The following is a 24,676-nucleotide window of genomic DNA, read 5'->3' as shown; positions in this document are numbered from 1 at the left end:
TTTTGCTCCTCCTCCTTCTGTTTTGTCTGGCTCTTCATCACAGGATGTCCATTATGAATAGTGCCTGCGTCATTCTAACGGTAACCGTAACATCCTGTCTATACCTAGAAGGCAGCCAAGAGAAGTGCGGGCAGAGCTGAGCAAGGACGTGGAAGAGAGTGGAAGTCTGTGCTGATGAACACAGACAGCTTGAAGAACGGGCAGTATTATGCGTGTCTTAAGTACCAGGTCTTATTACTTAACTTAAGACCTGGAGGCGTGATCAATGCCATTTGGCTATTCTGAGTGGCCAAACAGCATTGGCCACGCCTCCAGGTCTAAAGTTAAGTCATAAGACCTGGTACTTAAGACACGCATAATACTGCCCGAAGTCTTTAACTGTCCGAGTCTGCTCTAGTATTCTTCTACTTCCTACCAGTCCTGCTCCTGTGATGCACCAGACTAGCCTAAAATAGGCTTGAGGCGAGGTGGAATCCCCTTCAGCTTGAAGAAGACATATTATTAATTAACTTAAATCCGCTGTGTGTGTGCTTTTACAGAAGGTTATGCAGTCAGAGGAAAGAGGATGTGATGGAGCAATGAAGGCTGATGGAGGGTTTATGACTATATTGGCTCACTTTCACATACTTTATCTGCCCCACTTGTCCTATTTAGTAGTCTTTAGAACAGGAATAACTTGTTTTTCAGGGGCCCTAATTAGTCCTTTTTTGTGATAAGAGGATATGTTTGTATGTACAAAGTGCATCATTAATGAGAAGGAACTTGCTGCCGGGGCAATCAGCATTAATTGGAGCAGCACATTTACATCCACCACATTGCTTAACACTGAGCTATCACATGCCGATCAGCATCATATTTATGTTTGCATGATGTGAAAAATATTTGGAATTGAGTTCCTTGGCCTACTTTGCAGCAGGGACAAGAGAGAGAGAGAGAGAGAGAGAGAGAGAGACACATTCAGTTCAAGCCGACATCTGATTACAGTAACACACAACATACATTCATAAATGTGACTGCACAACATATCCAACACACGTGTGATGCATGCACGCATTCACAGTTAAATCATATTTCGTCTCAAAAGTTATAATTATTTTAACAGCGATACGATACGCATAAACGTATGCTCCCGATTCTGCTTACCCATTCTCATGTTCTATGAGCGAATATAGGGAAGGGGATCAACGCACGTGATGCCTCTATTTGACCCGGAGGGAGAGCGAGTGCATTTTCCAGCAGCGGCATCAGCCGTGGAGTCTCCGCCAATTGCCGTGGCAGGCGGCAGTGTTTCTCGGCGGAATCAGTCCGACACCCTACCGCAAACCCTAACCTGAACCGCAAGCACGACGCAACGCATGTCAGACCAGTGCATGTCAGGAGCCACGGGTGAGTTTTAACCATGCAGCGACGCTGACACCCTACCCCAAACCCTAGCCGCAAGGACGACGCAATGCATATTGGACCAACGCACTGCCGCGAAGCGAGCGGCAGTGGAGTGTCATACAAAAATTATTTCGAATTTAACAAGAAATTCAATCTCCAAACCAAACCAAAAAGTTTGCCCCCTCCTATGCAAATATTTACATGGCTCTGTGGGAAGACACAGCTCTAAAAAAATGCAAACTCAAACCAACACATTATTATTATAGATTTTTGGATGACTTATCTTTGGTATTTGGGACCACACCAAAGAGACTTCCAAGATTGTATTAATACTACTAAACACAGATCAATTACAATCAAATATGTGACTAGCACAGAAAAAATAGATTTCCTAGATGTTACTGCCTTCAAATTAAGGCCCAAATTTCAACACAAGTGGGAAATTAGATTTCAAAGTATATTTTAAAGAAACAGACACACACGCTCTCCTACATAAAACCTCCTTTCATCCACCACACACTTACAGAGGCATAGTCAAATCACAGCTCTTGAGATTCCACAGAATTTGCACACAACTTTTAAAATAGCATGTCAAACTCTATTTAACGCCTTACAAAAACGGGGCTACACAAGAACTTTCCTTAGAAAAATACATGACACATTTCTAGATGTGAAAGAAAGGGACCAGAGTCCCAAAGTAGCTTTAGTTACTACCTATTCGACATTAAGCAGAATAACAAACGTGAAAATAAAGAGGAACTTTGCGAATAGAACAGATGGCTATACTAAACGAATACAAAATTATATCAGCATATAGGAAGAACAAAAACTTGAAAGATTACCTATACATAGCAAACTAAAGGAGACAGACATACCTATACGCAAGAAACAGGATTACTTCAGACCTAAACAACAGGTGAAAAATAGAACCACAATGAGAATGGTGGGAATAAAACAAATCATACAGGCTAATACTAGTACTGTAACTGTGTAAAATGGTGAATTTATATAGAGCCTTTATCCAAGGCGCTTTACAGAGATTGTGCATTACATTCACCCATTCACACACACATTCATACACCGATGGCAACGGAAACCATGCAAGGCACCAACTAGCACATCGGGAGCAATTAGGGGTTCAGTGTCTTGCTCAAGGACACTTCGACAGTAACTCTGGGGGAGCCCGGGTTTGAACTGGCAACCTTGCGGTTACCATCCAGGCACTCTAGCCCTGAACCACCGCCGCCCTTATGTCCCTGTGTCTATCTAATTACATGTAACAAGTGCAACCTACAATATGTGGATGAAACTAGGAACACAATAGCAGATAGACTAAACCAACATAGATAATGCAAAAGAAACAACATTATTAATTGTACAACATTTTACAGTATGACACACGGAATTAGTGCCTTGGAAGTTTGTGGATTAGAATCTAATCAAACCTGGACAGAGGGGGAAAGGAGATATGAAGAGAAGCAGTGGATTTTGAAGGAGTCAAGGGATTTGCATGTCTTAATGACTGTTGGTAGGGCGTTCCACATTTTGGTGGCATAGGAGTGAAATGAATTTAGTCCCTTGTTTGTGCTGAATCTGGGTTGCACATGTTTTGTTGAACTCTCTCTGGTGTTGGGTTATCGAATCTTGTGGACCAGACCCATTGCAAAATGCTACTACTCTGTTGTCAACCCTAAGCCAAGTCAAGGTGGGCAGGGGTGAGGTGGGTTCGGGGGGTGAGGCCCAGTAGTAGCCTGACCAGTTTGTTTTGGGAAGTCTTGTTTTGGGAAGCCTTGTTTTAAGGGCCTTTGAGGTGCTGTGGTACCAATAGGTGCATGCATATAGTCGAAGACACCTTGCACGAGGGCTGCTGTTAGGGTCTTCAAGGTGTTTTTGTTGACCAGTGAGGAGATCCTGTAAAGGAATCTTGTTCTTTTGTTGACTTTTTTGATTACGTTGGTGGCCATTTTATCACCGGAAAGATTTGCCTCCAGGGTGGAACCAAGGTACACACACTGTGGGATGTCGCATGACAGCGGGCCGTCAGAGCGCCACCCCAACGAGAGTCAGTGGAGCATCAGAGGCGGAGCACAGCCCAGAAGACAGCGACCCGTCCTGAGAGGTTACACTGCACAAACGTTACACTGCACAAACGTTACACTGCGCGCGTAACGTTTGAAAGGGAGGGCACAGATGAGTGCTCCGCCTCATTCTCCACTGACTCACGGAGGGAGCACTGACGTGGCAATCTGGCGGTAGGTCTCCACAAACACACACATCCCCTCTCATTTCCACTTGTCCAGACTCTGTGCTAACAGTGTTTCTCATTACACAGGCAACCCCGGGATGGAGGCATCCTGAAGAGGAACCCATATGGAAAATACACTCCTGAAGGAATAGGAGAGTGAAAGGGACACTGTCCCGATAGGAGGACTTGGACTGATTATCGAATATAAACAGTTTTGCCCTAGAAAAAGGAAGAACCTAAGTTACCCATTTGTGTGCCAGTTAACCAACTGTGTTTGCTGAATTTAAGTTGAACTTGTCATATCCTCAATAAATGCCCCCGTAGGCAAAACTTGCTGTGCCTCCCGCCTATCGTTGTTCAGTGGCGCCCCCACAAGACACATCACAGATGAGATGGTATTTTTTCAAATGTTAATGAATGTGGATTATCCACGTTCACTAACATTTGAAAAAATCACACCCGTGTGAACTGAGTGGTGTAAGGTCTTATATAGACTGATCAGCTGTGGTCTGATGTAATGTCTGACGTAATGAAATCAGCATCAACCAATCAGCATCAACCATGCTCATTTTTTGCGCACAGACAGACAGACAGACAAACAAAGCCAGTCGTAGGAGTGGTTTACACCACTCAAAAATACCAATACTCGGACCGCTAGACTCCAAAAGACAGCACTTTGCCCCGGGTCACTGAGGAAAATGTATCCCTTCTAATGTGAAAAGAAAAATCCACATTTTATGGAAATCCTTCACCTACTGTATTTGACTGCCTTGACATTGCACTGGCTCCAACCTGTTAGACTCACTGAACTGTGCCCACTGCTGCCCAGTGTGCCAGGCCAATGTTCCAGTTCAGTGGGTGCCACCTTCCCAGTCGGTGATGCCCAGTTTGTGTTGTGAATCATTGATCTGAGTAAATCAATGATTGGCACGTCCGTCTCCAGTCCACTCAGTGGATCACCATCTCTGTGTGTGTGTGTGTGTGTGTGTGTGTGTGTGTGTGTGTGTGTGTGTGTGTGTGTGTGTGTGTGTGCGTGTGTGTGTGTATGTGTGTCCTATCCTCATTATCCATAGTCTCCATCAGCATACAGCCATCTGAGCCCTGCTGCAAAAATACACTGCATGGTTCCCAACTTCCATGTGCGTGCGTACAATTTGTAGCAAAACTTGAAAATAAGCTAAGATACCTTTTGGTTGTATTGTTTGTGGCAAAAGCTTGTAAATATCTAAGACCCACACAGAAGAACGTGCTCAAACTCTCTTTCCCTGTCTTGATCTCATTATATGATGGGCACGACCACTTTCTTCCCCCTGTAAAACTGTGACGTGACAATAAAACTGATTCAAATTCTGATTCTTGATTCTTAAAGGTAATTTAAGAAAGATTTGTTTTAAATCTCCTACTGTAGGTGTGATAATGGTGACATTTATTCTGCCTGAAAATTTGAAGAAAACCATGAATCTGTGCGACACTCTGTATGCCATGCCTCATAACAGCTTTGCTGCCACCTCTGCGTCCCAAATCCACACTCCTCTGTGAAGTATAGATGACAGGGGACCTCGTCGCATGTCCTCTCTCCGTTCTTCAAGTGTCAAACTTGGACAGGAATCAGAGGATTTAAGTCCTGTGTTTTCTGCTACAGTACGACCTGCTTATCATTCTAGCACAGCTGTGTCTGCTGAGAGTACTCCCCCCGTATTGCCGGGATCATTTTGAGTTAGGTACTTGTAGTAAATGCTGATGTGATCTGAAGAAGAAAGAATGTTGTTGTATGAAAGCATGGCCTTCAAAGTACAAAAAGAAAAAGTAAGTAAGCTTCATGGTACAGAACATACCTGATACTCTGTGCTCTTTTTTTGTAGGATATGGGGACAAGGAGAGATCATGAGAGAAATGCCCTTTCGCTATCCCCACCTAGGGTGTGGGTGCTGCTGATGACGCGGAGGAGAGAACATGCCCCCCGCGAGAACTTACAACTTAGAGTGAGTTCTGTAGTCTTAATGAGAAAAGCACATATTTATTTATTTTTGAGTGGTGCAAACCACTCCAATAACCAGCTTTGTCTGTATCTATGTACCTATGTGTGTACCTGTATGTGGGGCCCACAATAAAGAGCATGGTTACTATGGTCACTGACATTACGTCAGACCACAGCTGATCAGGCTATATAAGACATTGCACCACTCAGTTCACACGGGTGTGATTTTTATTTATTGAATACTTTATTAACAGTTAGTAAATAGTACAGTGGTACAATTATTCCATTGTGGTCAATTCATCAAGACATTTAAAGGCATTTTTTCGATGTCAAGTTTAGAAGACTGAAGACTGAAAATCAGTGCTATTGAACACCCTTTATAGTAAGGGCATTTTATCAGGTATTTGACCAATCTGGGAACTAAATCGTTACCAAGAAATTTCTTCACCAATGTGTTTCTAAAGGTGTCTAATAACATGTACTAAAAGTTTGAAATTCAACTCCCGTGGGAAAGTTGAGTTATTAGCATAATATGTGACCATACCCATAACATCCTATATAAGGCAAAAAAGTCCAAATTTCATCATTCTTTAAGTAGCATGTGACATATGAAACTAGGGTGATTTCATGATTCTGAATCCATTCCAAGCATTAGTTTTGCACAAAAAACACTCCTTGGGCTAATTAGGCCATATCCACTTGACCAAATGTGCTGACCTCATCACGTTTGTGTGGCCGTTTTCCTCCCAAGGAGTGTTTTTTGTGCAAAACTAATGCTTGGAATGGATTCAGAATCATGCAAACACCCTAGTTTCATATGTCACATGCTACTTAAAGAATGATGAAATTTGGACTTTTTTGCCTTATATAGGATGTTATGGGTATGGTCACATATTATGCTAATAACTCAACTTTCCCACAGGAGTTGAATTTCAAACTTTTAGTACATGTTATTAGACACCTTTAGAAACACATTGGTGAAGAAATTTCTTGGTAACGATTTAGTTCCCAGATTTTCATAGATTTCTCTTACTATTACGTCTGTGTGCTGTTTCGAAAATATTGAACCAATGGAAAGTAGTAAAAAACCTCTTAACTCCATTGGAACCTCAAACTGTCTGCTAAAGCAGCTGCCTCCACCACCGCTCCCCCTCTCATGCAAGTCATTGACAATATATAAAGTCACAACACCAACTTTGATTAGGCAGTATTGCTTTGTTTTCAAAATATAAGGTTTTCTTAACCCTTGGGGTGCCACCCCCAATAGCAGCCCTTTTGTGACATATATTCATATTTTTAATTCATCATTTTAATGCCAAAAGAAAAATCCGCGATTTACACACTGTATCTCATTTTGACGGGGCAAGACTATAGTATTGGGACAATCAGTCCTGATGGTGGCGGTAACGTCACCATTGTGCCGATTCTGACCAAAAGGAGCGAGTGAACGATGACCACATCCGGTTTGGATCAAAATATCCGGTAGTAGCTTTGCTAGTGTGCAACAACATCAGATGTCCGGAATGCTAAGCTATCATCGTCTTTTTCATAACTAAGTCAAATTAAGCTCTAATCAAGCCCAAAACATCGCATTTTACGCAGCGATGCATGCGCAATCATGCGCGTGCGTGATCGACCATGCACGCGCGAATTTCGGACGGTTTTAGGAACATTACATCGGCCGTTAGCCAAATTAGCCAAAAAATGCTACATTTTGCTACATTAAGGTCCCGATTAGGCTCCCGATTGACAGCCCGTCAAATCCGTCAACGGGAGGTCTGGATTTATTGATTAAATCCGTCAAAACCGTCAACGGGAGTCTAAGGGTTTTAATTACCTGAAAATTAAACAAAAATGAACATTTTGGAGTTAGGTGGTTTCTTCCCGTCAGCAGAGATATACTGTCTCATTTGGTTGGCAGTGAGTCACCCATCAGCTCGAGCTCCACTATCAGTCCACGAAGAAGATGAATAAAACAATGATTTACAGTATAGGCCTATAGCTACTATTCAGATTCAAGGCTGGAGCATCATCGTCCACATTATTAGCCATTATAAATCCCTCAAATGCAATATCCTACATTTGTACTCTAGCAAGTACTGTAAAATGTCACACAAATTATTGTTTTAGAGTGCCTAAATGTTGGAACAAAAGTTGGACCATTATTATATTGAAAATGTCTCATACATCTTCATTTTCTGTAGCTGTCCAAGCTCCATAATAAGTTGTTTACCTGAACTGGCCCAAGGACTTTGAAAGAGAGTTAAAAGGAGAAGGATGCATTTCCTATGGTTACATATACAGCAGGTTGCTGTATATCAGGAATGAACAGAAATCTGTCCAAGTCCATAACTTGATAATATCATTTATACTAAAGAGAATGGTAGCAGAAATGGAATCAATATGTGAGTGATAGCTATTAATTAAATGTGCCAAAAATGCAACCGCTGCAGTCCAGACAGGCTGGTCTTTTGTTTCCAGCAAGGTTCACTTTGTTTCTTAATTCAAATGAATGGGTTATCATTAATACATTCGTCTCCGGCAGGTCATTTATTACCAAAGTAGGGACAATTAATTCATCACCTTTAATGGAGGCCATTGAAACCCCCTGGGGAATATGTGTTTTATAAGAGCCCTAATGAAGGTGCCTTTGCTATGTTTGCCAGAATCGTATTGACTGAGAAATCTCATTATTTTAACGGTTTTATTGAAGCTGCTTTTAGAGTGTGTTTAGACCAAAGCATAATACCAGGACAATGTTAAGACAGCCTGACACAGCTCTATTATTATTATTATTATTATTATTATTATTATTATTATTATTATTATTATTATTATTATTATTATTATTATTATTATTATTATTATTATTATTATTATTTTACTGCAATGTTTTGACCTTATTTCAGTCAAAGGCCTGACTCCATCTAACTATATATGATAGCCACATGGGAACTTGGTGGTCTCAGTTAAAGTTGCTTAATTTAGTGCCTTCAATCAATGTAACTGCTTCAGTTAATCCTCACTTCAGGCTTTGAGTGAAATATGGTGACACCTTTATCCTTCACTAAAGTTCCTACATTTTCAGCACATGTATGCTGAGCATGTATTTCACCTCAAAATGTCCGTGCCTCTGCTACCTTCTCATCCCATATCTGCGGTACTACCAAAGAGAGAGGAGAACATTGCACAAGCGATAATTGACGGCGAGCCAGTCCTTGCTGAGAAATTAACCCAGACAGGATGGTTAGATCTCGACGCGAAGCGTCCCTAACCACAACCTCCATCCATTATGGAGGGGTCAGCTGTCCTAATATGAAGTTCCATTCGGTTCCAGATTTGCAGTGGCGTGCACAGACATTTAGAGGGGCAGGTGCTCAAGTTAAAAAAAGGGCACCTTGTGCAGCGCGTGGAACCGGCCGGTTGCCTTAATCTATTTTGGGCGGGAACCCCTTTTGGTGTTAGCATTATGTTATGCTTTAGCTATTGAAAAATAGCAGATCTACAAGCTCATAGCGCGCCACCGAGTGGCGCGCTACGAGCTTGTAGGTCTGCTATTTTTGAGGAAAAAAAGAAAAAAGAAAAAAAAGGTTTTTCTTTTTTTTCAAAAGGGCACATTGCCAAAAGGGCAGGGGGTGCTCTAGCACCCCCTAGTGTCTATCTGTGCACGCCACTGCAGATTTGGCATACAAGTGTAACCCAGTTAAGAAATATGTTATGCTTAACTATTATTAAAATCATTTAAATAAGGGTTTGTTTAAAAAGTGTTAAAAGCCTTTATAAAAGTATGAAGTGTTTTGTTTAAAAACGTTTTGTAACTTTATGACATTCTTTAGGAGTTTGTTTGTTTTGTTTTAAAAGAAACGTGAATCTGTTATTTCTATACCAGCACTCATGGGGTTAACATTCTGTATGGGAACGTAGTGAGAGAGTGTGTTGCTGCACGGAGGGAAAAAGAGGGACACGGTTGGAGGAGAGATGTTGCGCAAGAGGCGGAATGAGTGAGCAGTATTATTCAGATAAACTCTGTTTATATTATAAGTTGCAGTGCACAAACCTGCGTGTATATGTTGTGTCTCAAGAGTGTTTACACAACAGTCAGAATGAGAGGACAATCGACACGTTTGGAGAAGCTGAATGTTCTACACGAAATTCAGTGACTGTCTGGTTTGTGTTGACATGCTAACGCTAATGCTAACGCTAGCTCAGTGAGTTTAGTGTCTGTTCATTGCACGTGGACAGACGTTTCTAGACATAGTTTAACTTCCACAGTTGGACTGTTGATGTGGTAGTCTGTTGTTTTCGACTGGAAGACACAAAGAGGACATTCCAGTTAGAGCTAGAACAACCAGAGCTTCACTCAAAGTTCTCTGGCAACGTGGGATGAGGATACTGTCTGGACTGCACACATGCTAGGCTGCTGCTGCTATACCTACACCTGTGAGTGACTGAGCTTGGAGCTACAGAAACGTCATCTTTCTTTTGGATCACTGAGGAGTGAAGGGACCATTGCTGGTTTGAGGCCACAACGCACACGAGCAACAAACAGGCCTGCAACTTAAAGGTTTTGGGGAACTTAGCATAGTTTTGCCGGCTTTAAGGGACTGTGTCTTTGTGTGAGTGTGTGTGTGTGGGCCCACAACTTAGCATAGGTGTCCTTAAGTGACTCAGGGTAATTTAAAGTGTGTTTACTGTTTTACATTCAATTAATATCTTTGAAAGGGTATTATTTGTTGGTATTTTACCATAATAATAGTATTTTTGGATATTTGTATTCCTGAAGGAAGAGGGGTATATTATTAAGGTTTTGAACCTATAGTGTTCACAGAGCACTTGTTTACATTTTGTATTTTATTGTATTTGTTTATTTACTATTTTTGCACAATCTTTGCACAAAGAGAACTAAATAATTGAGAACTATTTTTCTATATACTGACTTGTGTGAATTCATTTGATTGCCTATTTCTGTTTAGAATAGAGGGTTCATTTGGTTACAAGTAAGCGCTAAGGTAATACTGAAGTTAAAAAATGCTTATTACTATATGCTTTGGGTTAAAACTGCATAAAAAGGTCATTTCATGATAGTGTGGTTTTAAAAACAGCTTGAGCATTTTATTAGTAAAAGAAATCCAAGATAATTAAAACTGAGTTAATCAGAGTTAAGTTAATTTATTTAAAAGAACTCAAAAGCCCTCCCCTCAACTGCATGACTACCGAGGGGACCGCTACATAAAATGGAGGCACTGCTGAGATGATTTTGGATTTCTAAGTATTAATAATTAAAAAGTTAACGTAGGCTAAAAAATAAATAAAAAAGCTACATTTCAAAGTTTACTTACAAGCAGTATTAAAATGGATCAAACCGCACTTATATCAGAGCTAAAGAGCTGGTGTCGTGGCGAGGGCCTAGATGTGACTCATGCCTTGATGACCATCGTCCCAGAAGATGTGGAGATCAACAAAGTGGAAGAATCCATTGAAACTGTGAAGTGCTTGGGACGGGTGCGTGTCAGAGGGAAGAATTTCAGTGCAAGACTGAACCGTCGGATGGTCTTGTGTGAGACCAAAGAGACAGTTAAGGATCCGAGTGTCCCTCCTGAAGTTGTGCCTATTGATGGTGGAGAGGCGTGGCCTATTATCATCATAGGAGAAGCACAAGCAGCTGCTGAAGAGTTTAATGATAAACTAAAAGGGCTACTACAGGCTGAAGGAAAGACAATGGAGGACCTTAAAGCACTAATGCCCAGTACAGAACCGCCCACAAGTTCCACTGAATCCATACTACGCGCCGTCGGTGATTTGTTGGACAAGACAAACAAACCGTCTGATGGGGGACACTATGTTCGTTTACGCATGTTCTCAGGAGTCCTACCAACCCCACCAGGAGAAGAACCATTTGACCATTGGCTAGAGCAAGCATGGCTTATGGTGGAGGAGACTGACTGCTCTGACAGAGAGAAAAGAAGAAGACTAATGGGAAGCTTGAGAGGGCCAGCCCTAGAAATAGTGAAAGCAGTGCGACACGCCAGCCCAGACGCCAGTCCAAAAGAGTGCTTGGAAGCCCTTGAAAGTGCGTTTGGAAGTGCTGAGTCTGGCGATGATCTCTACTTCGCATTCCGACTGATGCAACAGCAATCAGGAGAGAAGCTATCTGACTTCCTCAGACGCTTAGAACGGTCTCTGGCGAAGGTGATACAGAGAGGAGGCCTTCCTGCTAGCTGCATGGATAAAGCCAGACTGGAGCAACTGCTGAGGGGTGCTACCGCCTCAGACTTGATGCTGATTCAGCTGCGCTTGCGTGAAAGGAAGACTGCTCCGCCAACATTTCTACAGCTCTTGAGTGAGATTCGCACTGAAGAGGAATACGAGGCATCTAGGAAGAAGCTCAGTGCTTCAGTACGCCAAGTACATGTCAACCCAGAAGTGGATGTGAAACAGACTGAGATCCAGAACTTAAAGGCTGAACTAAAAGAGCTAAAGTCAATGGTTGCATCAGTGGTGACCAAACAAGCCCACTTCAAAGAAGACTACGCAGAGGCTACACACATGAGTACGCCACCTGGTCCAGAGAACCGCCAAGACTCTGAACTAGCTGCTTTGAAGAAAGAAATGAAACGAATGAAACAGAAAGTCAAGAACAAAGTAACTGAGCCAGATGCTGCAGTTGCAGTTTCGACAGTGGAGGCTTCTAACCAGTTCTCCAACTCCCCAAAGAGACCACCGAAGAAGTCAGAGGAGAATTTCTGCTATCGGTGTGGTGAGAACGGGCATTACGCGACCAAGTGCCGGAGCCCTGAGAATCAAGCCAAGGTGATAAAGAAGCTAATTCAGGCGTTGAAGGTGACAAAACAGCAGTCTGGTGATGCTACAACCAGCCAAGTTGGTGTCAAGAAAGGTGCTGTCACCACATCAGAGCCTGCTGGCATCCCTGAAGGTTTGATTGGCCCACCAAGCATTGTACCGCTGAAAGTGAATGGATATTCTTGTGATGCCTTGTTCGATAGTGGCTCTCAGGTGACCATTATATTCGAGTCCTGGTATGAAACCTACCTGTCTGATGTCCAAATACGTCCAGTGTCTGGTCTAGCCCTCTGGGGCCTAAGTGAGTCTGACCTCAGCTACCCCTACCGCGGTTATGTGGTGGTTGATCTTGAATACCCAGCGAAAGTAGCAGGTGCTGACAAGATCGTGACAGTCCTCGCTCTTATCTGCCCCAGCCCCCGAACTGCAGACCAAACTCCTGTCATCGTGGGGACTAATGCCAGTCATGTCCGACGTCTGGTGCAGCAATGCAAGGAGAAGGGCATTGACATCACCCAGACCCTGGGAATTAAAGCTTGTCGCAGAGAGACGGAGCTAAGACCGCATGGTACTGCAACAACCATTGAAGAGGAGGATGATATTGGTTATGTGACATGGCAAGGCCCAGGCCCACTGACTATACCTCCTGGTGGTGACTGCAGTGCAGTCTGCAAAGTCGACTTCAAGCACCAAGTTAACAAAGAAGTTCTGATGGTTGACTCATCGCCTACAGCTCCACTCCCAGCTGGTCTGCTGCTGCAGCCTATGGTGGTGCCCAGCGAAGAAGTGAACATCAACCACTTCAGAATCCTTGTCCAAAATGAGTCGCTGACAGAGACCATCATACCAGTTGGAACTGTCATCGGACACATGTACCTGACTGACGCTGTCACTCCACTCACTCCTTCCAAGACAACAGCACCGGAGTTGGATGCTAATCTGATCGACTTTGGAGACTCACCTGTCTCAGAAGAGTGGAAAGGAAGACTCCGTCAAAAGCTGTCCACAAGGTCTCAGGTGTTCTCACTCCATGAATGGGATGTCGGATTAGCCAAGGACGTAGAGCACACGATCCGATTGTCAGATACAAGACCGTTCCGGGAGCGCTCTCGACGTCTGCCTCCTGCAGACGTGGAAGACGTGAGAAAGCACCTTCAAGAACTGTTGCGTGCAGGGATCATCAAGGAGTCAAGGAGTCCCTACGCGTCCCCAATCGTGATTGTTCGAAAGAAGAATGGAAGCGTAAGGATGTGTATCGACTACAGATTGCTCAACAGCCGAACAATCCCAGATCAGTATACAACTCCATGCATCGACGATGTCCTTGACTCAATGACTGGAAGCAAGTGGTTTTCCGTACTCGACCTGCGGAGTGGCTATTATCAAATCGCCATGGCCGAGGAAGATAAGGAAAAGACGGCATTCATCTGCCCACTGGGGTTCTTCCAGTTCGAAAGGATGCCACAGGGAATAACTGGAGCCCCAGCCACGTTCCAAAGATTAATGGAGAAGGCTGTGGGTGACATGAACCTGCTGGAGGTCCTAGTTTACTTAGATGACCTGATTGTGTTTGGCCGAACTCTGGAAGAGCATGAAGAGCGACTTCTCAAAGTCCTTGATCGTCTTGCAGAGGTTGGACTGAAGATCTCAGTCGACAAGTGTCAGTTTTGCCTGCCCAAGGTGAAATACCTCGGACATATTGTGTCGGCCAATGGAGTCTCGCCTGACCCAAACAAGATTGAAGTAGTCACCAACTGGCCACAGCCGACGCACCTGAAGACTCTTCAGTCGTTCTTGGGATTCTGTGGCTATTACAGACGTTTCATCGCCAACTATTCAGCCATCGTCAGGCCGTTGTCAGAACTCACTAAAGGCTATGCCCCAAGGCAGCGGGGTAAGAAGCAAGAGAAAGACAGCACAAAGACTTACCTTAAGGACTCTGAGCCCTTCGGTGAGAGATGGGACCTGTCCTGCACCGAAGCGTTCCACCAGATTATTCACTGTCTCACCCACGCACCTGTCTTGGTTTTCGCAGATCCAAACAAGCCATACGTCCTGCACGTGGACGCCAGCTTGAAAGGGCTTGGCGCAGTCCTCTATCAAGAACACAATGAAGGATTGAGGCCAGTTGCATTCGCCAGCAGGAAGTTGAAACCGCCAGAAAGAAACTACGCAATTCACCAGTTGGAGTTTCTATCTCTGAAGTGGGCCATAGTGGATAAATTCCATGATTATTTGTATGGTGCCAGATTCACAGTGCGTACAGATAACAACCCACTTACGTATGTGCTCTCAACTGCCAAGCTTAGTGCGGTTGGGCACAGATGGTTGTCTGCATTGTCCACATACGACTTCGATGTCAAGTACCGACCGGGCATACACAACATAGATGCTGACCTGTTGTCCAGGATGACGGATGAGAGTGAAGAGGAATGGGAGACCATACCACAGACTGGTGTGAGATCCATCTGCAAGAAAGTCTGCATCCCTGGATCCTTGATCAACCCACCAAGATACGTGGATCAGTTAGGAGCCTCTCCTGACTGTGTGCCTGACATCTATGCATTCCCGACGCACTTGGAGTTGAAGTCATTGGGCCAAATGTCAAAGCAAGACCTGATTAAAGCCCAAGAAGAAGATGCAGTCATCAGATCTGCAGTTCAAGCTGTGAAGCAAGGAAAATGGCCTGAAGGAAAGGGTTCCAGCCCAGAACTGGCTCGTCTGAAGAAAGAGATGGGAAAGCTGATGATGAAAGATGAGCTGCTACATCGCTTAAGTAAGAGACCTTCTGGAGAAGAAGTCACCCAACTCGTCCTACCAAGAGAGTTCAGAGAAGTTGTGTTGAAGGCCTCACATGATGACTTGGGACACCTTGGTGTAGAGAGGACTACAGACTTGTTGAGAAGCCGCTTCTTCTGGCCTAAACTGGCATGTGATGTCGAACAGTACATTAAGAATTGCGGAGCATGTGTCACTCGAAAGACTCCGTGTCACAGAGCAGCTCCGTTACACCAGATCGTGAGCAGTGGACCGATGGATTTAGTCTGCATCGACTTCCTGTCCATGGAGCCAGATTCTGCAGGCATCAGCAACGTGTTAGTAATGACTGATCACTTTACACGTTACGCTCAGGCTTTCCCCACCAGGAACCAGAAAGCGCAGACCGTTGCGAAGATACTGGTGGACAAGTATTTCCTACATTATGGATTACCAGCTCGGATCCATTCCGATCAAGGAAGAGATTTCGAGAGTCAGTTAATCAAGGAACTCTTGAAGATGATGGGAATCCGAAAGTCACGGACCACTCCGTATCACCCTCAAGGGGACCCACAGCCTGAAAGGTTCAACCGAACTTTACTTTCCATGCTGGGAACTCTAGGCTGTGAGAAGAAAAGACAGTGGAGCAAACACGTTGGTTACCTTGTTCACGCATACAACAGTACCAAGTGTGACGCTACAGGGTACTCACCCTATTTCTTGTTATTCGGCAGAGAAGCAAGACTGCCAGTAGACTTGTGTTTTGGAACTTCTCCGGACGGAAAAGATGAAGCTTGCCATTCCCGCTACGTAGCCAAGTTGAAAGAGGACTTGCAGAGAGCTTACAAGCTTGCCTCTGAAACTGCCGACAAGACACACCAAAGGAACAAGAGGTCCTACGACAAAAGAGTCGGATTCCAGAAATTGGATATCGGCGACAGAGTGTTGCTGAGGAACTTAGGACTGAAGGGGAAACACAAGCTGGAGAGCCGGTGGAGTCCTATCCCTTACGTTGTGCTGGGAAAGATGCCCAATCTTCCTGTGTACAAAGTGAAACCTGAAGATGGAAAAGGAGGAGTAAAAACCCTTCATCGAGATCATCTCCTGCCGATTGGACAACTAGTGAGAATGCCGACTGTGAGTAAGGAGGAAAACTCACCTGTCAAACCAAGGACAAGAGCTGAGACTCAAAAGAGAACAAAGAAAGTCTTACCTGACGAAGAGGAAGCTCTGCAAGAGTTACATGACCTTACAGACTCATCTTCAGAAGAGGAGCACTACTTACCTAAGAAAAAGTACAGTACTTACCTGAATGAAATCCTACAAAGGGAAAGAGATACTGCCAGAACGTCAGACCTCGTCCAAGATGACAATGATGCTCAACAGTCAGATGGAAATCCTGTTGAAGAGGACTTATCGGAGGATGAGAGTTCAGAAGAGGAGAATCACATCGTGGAAGAAGTGGATACCGCTCAAGATTCCGTTCCTGAGGAAGAAAGTGATCCCGAAGAAGAGAACGATCCTGAGTCTAACACTCGCCACGATAACCAGAAAGAGACAGAGTCTAATTTGACAAACAAACCAGAAACCCGCCCAAAGAGAACCGTGAAACCAGTCATTAGGTTAACTTATGATGAGCCTGGTAGAGCAAGAGATCAGCCTCTCACAATAGTTCATAGAGGTGTGATTATCAAAATAGGGAAAGGTTAAGCTACTACATGCACCTTTCTGCTCATAACTTTTGAGGTTATGTTTATGTTGTTTGATGAGGACATCAAAGCCTTTAGAAGGGGGAGTGTGTAACCCAGTTAAGAAATATGTTATGCTTAACTATTATTAAAATCATTTAAATAAGGGTTTGTTTAAAAAGTGTTAAAAGCCTTTATAAAAGTATGAAGTGTTTTGTTTAAAAACGTTTTGTAACTTTATGACATTCTTTAGGAGTTTGTTTGTTTTGTTTTAAAAGAAACGTGAATCTGTTATTTCTATACCAGCACTCATGGGGTTAACATTCTGTATGGGAACGTAGTGAGAGAGTGTGTTGCTGCACGGAGGGAAAAAGAGGGACACGGTTGGAGGAGAGATGTTGCGCAAGAGGCGGAATGAGTGAGCAGTATTATTCAGATAAACTCTGTTTATATTATAAGTTGCAGTGCACAAACCTGCGTGTATATGTTGTGTCTCAAGAGTGTTTACACAACAGTCAGAATGAGAGGACAATCGACACGTTTGGAGAAGCTGAATGTTCTACACGAAATTCAGTGACTGTCTGGTTTGTGTTGACATGCTAACGCTAATGCTAACGCTAGCTCAGTGAGTTTAGTGTCTGTTCATTGCACGTGGACAGACGTTTCTAGACATAGTTTAACTTCCACAGTTGGACTGTTGATGTGGTAGTCTGTTGTTTTCGACTGGAAGACACAAAGAGGACATTCCAGTTAGAGCTAGAACAACCAGAGCTTCACTCAAAGTTCTCTGGCAACGTGGGATGAGGATACTGTCTGGACTGCACACATGCTAGGCTGCTGCTGCTATACCTACACCTGTGAGTGACTGAGCTTGGAGCTACAGAAACGTCATCTTTCTTTTGGATCACTGAGGAGTGAAGGGACCATTGCTGGTTTGAGGCCACAACGCACACGAGCAACAAACAGGCCTGCAACTTAAAGGTTTTGGGGAACTTAGCATAGTTTTGCCGGCTTTAAGGGACTGTGTCTTTGTGTGAGTGTGTGTGTGTGGGCCCACAACTTAGCATAGGTGTCCTTAAGTGACTCAGGGTAATTTAAAGTGTGTTTACTGTTTTACATTCAATTAATATCTTTGAAAGGGTATTATTTGTTGGTATTTTACCATAATAATAGTATTTTTGGATATTTGTATTCCTGAAGGAAGAGGGGTATATTATTAAGGTTTTGAACCTATAGTGTTCACAGAGCACTTGTTTACATTTTGTATTTTATTGTATTTGTTTATTTACTATTTTTGCACAATCTTTGCACAAAGAGAACTAAATAATTGAGAACTATTTTTCTATATACTGACTTGTGTGAATTCATTTGATTGCCTATTTCTGTTTAGAATAGAGGGTTCATTTGGTTACAAGTAAGCGCTAAGGTAATACTGAAGTTAAAAAATGCTTATTACTATATGCTTTGGGTTAAAACTGCATAAAAAGGTCATTTCATGATAGTGTGGTTTTAAAAACAGCTTGAGCATTTTATTAGTAAAAGAAATCCAAGATAATTAAAACTGAGTTAATCAGAGTTAAGTTAATTTATTTAAAAGAACTCAAAAGCCCTCCCCTCAACTGCATGACTACCGAGGGGACCGCTACACAAGTACTGACTGCACACTGTTATTAGACCCTGTTGTGTTTTCTGAATAGATTAGATAGTTAATTAAGCCCTGGAAGTGACACACGTCATCCTTGTTTAATGCGCCGTCAGACACGGACACTCTTGCTTCATAAACACAGTAGTGCATCATAGCGTGAAATGAAAAAGATGTCCCTGCTGGTAAATGTTTGGTTTATTTCTACATTAGCATTCAGAATATAATTAAAAGTGGAAATAAACTACCTGCACATGGGCTGTGAAATGGAGTGTTGCCGATAAAGACGTGGGAAAGCACTAATGATTTGAATTAGTAATCTCCAGATGTGACACACTCTGAATCGTGGGCCTGATTAAATATATTTCTATCGGTTCTTGTTTGTTTTGTAAACATTCTAGTAAAGTGAATAAATGTCATATGAGCAAAATATTGTAATTGTAATGACTTTCATTGGTGAAAATTAAGTTCTCAACGACTGCACGTGATTAAGTTAAATTTAGAGATCCTTGGACTTTCCATTTAATTCTACTTTATATACTGCTCCGCTACATTTTAGATGGAAATATTGTACTTTGTATGTATTGGCATTATGATTAGTTAATGAGTGTTTATTACTAAATTATATTAATAAACAAGACATGCATTTCATTCACTCATCACAGTGATGAACTATAAAAGTGCTCGCCGATGCCTCCCAGACCGTTTCTGAATATCAAGAAGGTTTGATATTTGGCCGACTGGACATCGTACAGTATGACATGGGTTGCGACCACGTCCCAAGAAGTCCTGTATTGCAGCCAATGAGAGCACTCACTGACACTGTCTGTCCGTCTGTCAGTCATCGACTGTATCGATAGATGATCAGATGATAATAATATATATAACCTTTATTCCTTGGGACCTGTCCTGTGTCGTACAATGGTAGCTATATTAGCCCAATGTTGCTGTTAAATAGTCTATAAAACCGACTCATTTCACTTGAATAATGTTGATAAAACAGCATTGGAGCAAACCTTTGGACCTTGTGCGCTCTCTCTCTCTGTGTGTGTCTGTGTGTGTGTGTGTATGTGTGTGTGTGTGTGTGTGTGTGCACGCGCTCTCGCGGAGAGAGACAGAGAGTTAAAGCCCACGTAGGCTACACGCTGTCACAAACATTTCGCCCTTTGTAGCCTGGCTATCCTGTGTGTGTGTGTACACGTGTGGCGTGCACGCAGAGAGAGAGAGAGAGAGAGAGAGGGGCGTCCTGTGTCGGTCCCGCACTTGTATCACAGCATCCTGCACGTGCGTGAGATGTCAAAAGGAATTATTGGAATAAAAAACAAATGATGTGTATAGCCTATATCGGGTCTGGATCGCATCTTGGTGAACTCTTGCAGTGTGTTATCCCTAGTCGGCGACCAATCGTTTAGTGTGAAAGCCACACAGATATAATGACAGCCGATTTAAAAAAAATCACACCCGTGTGAACTGAGTGGTGTAAGGTCTTATATAGCCTGATCAGCTGTGGTCTGACGTAATGAAATCACACCCGGGTGAACTGGGTGACCGTAGCAACCATGCTCATTTTTTGCGCACAGACAGACAGACAGACTAACAAAGCCAGTTGTAGGAGTGGTTTACACCACTCAAAAAAAGACTCCTGTTGTGTGAAATACATGACGATCTGATGACTCGCCGACAACTTTAAAACTCCTACAGTGTGTAGGGGCCATAACACCCGCCATGGTTCATGCCAGGCAGTTCATGCCAAGGCAGTGTGATGTAAATATTTATTATTGTACGTTTTATTGTATGTCTGGTTTAGCATAATGACACAGACACAAGTAGACAACTGCATAAGGGCTGACTCACACGTGCACAACAGATTGATGTATAGCTGATGCATGAGACTTGTTTACTGATGCAAGCTCGCAATTCATTTCCAATGGGAGTCACATGGTTTGACACAACATTTGTGTTGTATGAGGGGGTGGGGGGCAGTCGAAACACAGCCGAAAGCCGTAAAACGCAAATGTTGTGTCAAACCATGTGACTTCCATTGGAAATGCATTGGGGCAAGATGTAAACAAACCCTTTCTTTACATCTAGCATGCATCAATGTTGTATGCTAGATCGAAAGGTGTGAGTCAGGCCTAAGACGTCCTTCTACGGGCCCTGCAGGGACTTCACAAACCTACATACATAAATCCAAAGTGAGACATATTTATACTGTAGAATTACATCAAGTCATGTATGTTTAACATCTGGCCCATATCATCTCCATATACAGTAATTTCATGTTACGAGAAGAAAATTAACGTAACAAACATTCTCTAATCTATACATCATCATAGGCACAGGGTTGTACTGAATGGTATAGCGATGGAACAGCAACAGAACATGATGTGTTCAATTTCACTACTACATAGAAAAGTTGGTAACTATGATTTCATGACGCAACCTCTCTTATGAATTATCATTGATGTTGTCATGGTTATTCGTCATGGATATACCCCTTGTTCTTCTCTATTTATGACATAATAACAGTGATGTCATCCTGTTTCTATATTCAGATAGGTGCCAATCATCCATATATCTCAGGCTTCGCTCACTATGATGAAAGCATTGGAGAGTTATTTTATTGGTGTATCTGGACAGCAGTGCCGCTATAGTCTCCCCATTTTGGACCATTTAAAACTAAACATATTTATTTGAGGTAGCCTAATAGACATTATATAACATACATTGGAATTGGATACCATTTACTAGAGGTTGGACAACAGGACAGAGCAGCCAAACAGGATGTCCAGTGTGCTCTGCAGCAGAGCTCGGATGGTGACCTACCTGCCGGGGCTCCACACACTGGTCCGCCGTGGGGCCGCAGCCAGAGCATTCTCTGCAGCGGGTTCCTCCTCTGGTTCTGACGAGCCCCATGTCTCCCTCATCCCACCCAAGACGGTGTGGCCGGACAAGGCCATGGGACCATTTGGGCCTCTGGACCTGAGGTTCCGGCTGCCCGGTGACGTGGGTTTTGACTGCCACCTGGAAGGAATAGCAGAACAGAAGAAGAACTCTGCCCACAGGATGATCCCCGACTTGCTGTCTGCCCTCTCCAACAGCGAGAGGCACGAGCTTGTGCTATCCCAATTAACTGTGGAGATCCAGCGTGACGAGATTCCACGATTCCAGACCATAAACAGAGCAGAACAGTACTTTGGTAACTCCAACGTGGAGTGTGCTATACAGTCCTGTCCTGAGCTGCTAAAGGAAGAATTCGAATTGAAGTTTCCTGAGGCCTCATTCGGTGAAATGTTGGTTGTCACGGTAACCCAAAAAGCTCAAAACGATACGGCCGCTTGGACTGAAGATGTAGACAAAGAGCGGGAAGAGATGCTGGACAGGTTTATTGCCGGAGCAAAGGAGATCTGCTATGCACTGCATGCAGAAGGCTTCTGGGCTGACTTCATTGATCCGTCGTCAGGCCTAGCGTTCTTCGGTTCTCACACCAACAACACGCCGTTGGAGACAGGCGACCGTTATCGTCACCTGGGCTTTCGGATCGAGGACCTGGGCTTCTGCAAAGTGATCCGGCACTCTCTGTGGGGAACACGTGTGTTTGTGGGGACAATGTTCACAGACGCACCTGCCAACAGTGTCAAATATAACATGCTAATCTGCCTATCACAATGGAGCTTAGATGCAGAGCAGAAGGCTTTGTCGCTCATACACACATACGCACCTACATCTCATTAACACAATACACAAACAGACATAAGCACACAATCAAACACTACGCAGTCAGCTAGAACGCAGTCAGCTAGAAAATTGTTTGTTGATGTAGCACATGTGTACAAGTAAAGGAGACAGAGAGACTGAGTGACATTGAGGGGAATTGAAAAGACCCCGTCCCACATGCACGCACATGCGCAGTTGCGCACGCATGCTGCCCGGGTGGGTACAAGGCAAGGGGCCAGTGAGGCGCTCCAACGTTGAAGCTCTGGGCCCTAGTGGTAAGAGGAAGGACTGCAGGCGGACCCGTGCACGGACACGTAGGACCATCACTCCCTACGTCACCCATACGTCACCCCGGACGAGGTACTTCCGGCAGTCTTCCGGGTGCTTCAAAACGCCACTGAGCAACTTCATCGAAATGAATAGCTTGGGGGCGGGGCTAGTGCTCCAGTTCGGTCTCTATCCTTTATATACTCTATGGTACAAGGCCTTCTGACTGTAACGTGAATCCTCACATTCAACAATCATCATTATGTAGCAAATTCTGTTTTATTTCATTTAATTTCATCTGCCCAAATATGAACGTAATATCAGTGATGTCACACTTACACCACAATGACTACATATGGATATCTATAATCTATATCACAGGCGATGTCATGCCTAAGCTGAAATGGTAGAATAAAAAATCTTACGTTAAATGCGTTTCACACTATCTGTAGATACTCACTGCTGATTATTTACTATATCTGCCCAGACCGCAGTCTTTCAACCATCGGCCTAAGTTCATGCTGATCATTCATAGCTGTCTTGCACCACACACCCTTGGCTACCCACCGCTATAGTAACAGTCTGGACTGCATTTCCCCGCTTCACAGATAATAGGAATGGTCTAGACGGACGGCATCACTGCCTCACAAACTCAAGTAGAAAACCGTGTTCCAACCCTTACACCTTGACGCGGCTTTGAACACCAACCAGGATGTCGGCCATTTTCAACTTCCAGTCCCTGCTAACGGTGGTTCTTCTGCTCATATGCACCTGTGCCTACTTCAGAGCAATGGCCCCAAGCCTGCTGGACAACAATAAGTCTGGCTTTCTAGGGGTTTTCTGGAAGTGTGCCAGAATAGGCGAGCGGAAGAGTCCGTGGGTGGCCTGCTGTTGTCTCATTATGGCGTTCAGCATACTGTTTATACAGTAGCCATCCACAAAGGATGAGAGAGAACCAGACTACAAAGAGCAAGACAAAGAATACGGACCTCCCCCAGCAATACATGTCAAAGTCTTCCCTGAGCAAGACGCCCACTGTTTCTCAACGTTGGGACCACCACCAGCAGTCCAAATGGAACATTTACAGCTGGGTGAAGACGAAACAGAGTTTCCCACAGGACTAATAAAGGTATTCCTTCCTTCTTGGAGCCTTTCTTGGAGGCACAACAGAAACATCACTGCAGCGGCCTCTATAGATGGTGTAACAAGACACGGTTCAATAACAGCATGTTTTCCATGTGGATCATGACATCCTATAGCTGGCATCTTCAGGTCATCATCGTCAGGAGTTGCTGCCAATTGAAGCCTTTTTGTTTTTCTTTCTGCATCATGATTACATTTGTAGACCTATTGAATTATTATTAGAATAATTAAAGAAATACAAAATGTATATAATTTCTGCCTCGAGTAATAGTCCAGCATGTACGTTCAGTATTTTGATGGAATACGATACAAGCATTACATTCCGCACACAGTTAGAGCATTTTTGGCTATAGGGCCATTGCAGATTTCCAAAATGGCCACCACCTGCTGTTATTTTACCAATTCAGGTTCTAGACCACATAGGATCTTGATTCTGGTGACTAATCCTACATTTTCAAGGATGAGCTCTCAAGGATGAGGTTGGGTGAGGGTTTATTTACGTTTGGTTTGCTACTGACAGGACTTTACAGGAGGTGGGCTTTCTGACCTTTGACTCGTCACTTTCAGGCACAGTGTTTGAGACTTGCCTCTCATGATATCGTTGCTGCGGCAGTGGCACACTCTGGGTCTCTGGGGCATTGTATCTTGGTGGCCTCCTTCCAGTGTTTCTCCACACTTCTCATGAGCTCTGTGTTCTGGGGCTCTGTTAGTCAACATACATTGTCTTGGCTGGAGGTTGCATTCCAGGGCTCTGGCTGGGCTCTGCAGGGTCCTGCCCAGTCATGTGCAGATGGCTGCTGGCCCACCTGGAGGCCCCAAGCTCACTTGCTCGGTTGATGTGATTAGGTGGGGTGGTCTAGCTGCCCCAATCAGGATGAGGGGTTTGACCCTTTCAAACTGTTGTAGCGGCAGTCTGGCCAAGTGTCTGTATTTTGATTTGATGCTAGATAGAGGATATGATTGCTCACCCAGCTCCAGGTGACTTGAGGTGAAGGCTCCTTCGATTTGGTAACATTGTTTGGCTGACATGCTGGGGACACAAAATACGACACTGA

At 43.8% G+C, this 24,676-nt stretch overlaps 3 protein-coding genes across 3 annotated transcripts in view; 2 read left to right on the top strand and 1 right to left on the bottom strand.

Annotated features, from left to right (window-relative positions):
• LOC306920623 (UDP-glucuronosyltransferase 2A2-like) overlaps positions 1–24,676 on the bottom strand; it is a gene marked incomplete at both ends in the record, with an annotated part of 303,140 nt that overhangs the window by 203,290 nt on the left and 75,174 nt on the right.
• On the top strand, positions 21,279–22,229 carry LOC306920547 (cobalamin trafficking protein CblD-like; the record flags this gene model as incomplete). The annotated part of the gene is made up of 1 exon (XM_079497360.1): positions 21,279–22,229. One exon carries the CDS (start codon positions 21,279–21,281, stop codon positions 22,227–22,229), a length of 951 nt encoding a protein of 316 aa, XP_079353486.1.
• Positions 23,191–23,409, top strand: LOC306920010 (protein kish-A-like; the record flags this gene model as incomplete). The annotated part of the gene is made up of 1 exon (XM_079496600.1): positions 23,191–23,409. The coding sequence occupies one exon, from the start codon at positions 23,191–23,193 to the stop codon at positions 23,407–23,409; it is 219 nt and encodes a 72-aa protein (XP_079352726.1).

This window comes from Electrona antarctica (assembly GCF_951216825.1).
Source record: "Electrona antarctica genome assembly, chromosome: 3".
NCBI classification, from domain to species: domain Eukaryota; kingdom Metazoa; phylum Chordata; class Actinopteri; order Myctophiformes; family Myctophidae; genus Electrona; species Electrona antarctica.
Note: the sequence above shows the minus strand (reverse complement) of the source record. Positions and strands in the feature narration are given on the sequence as shown.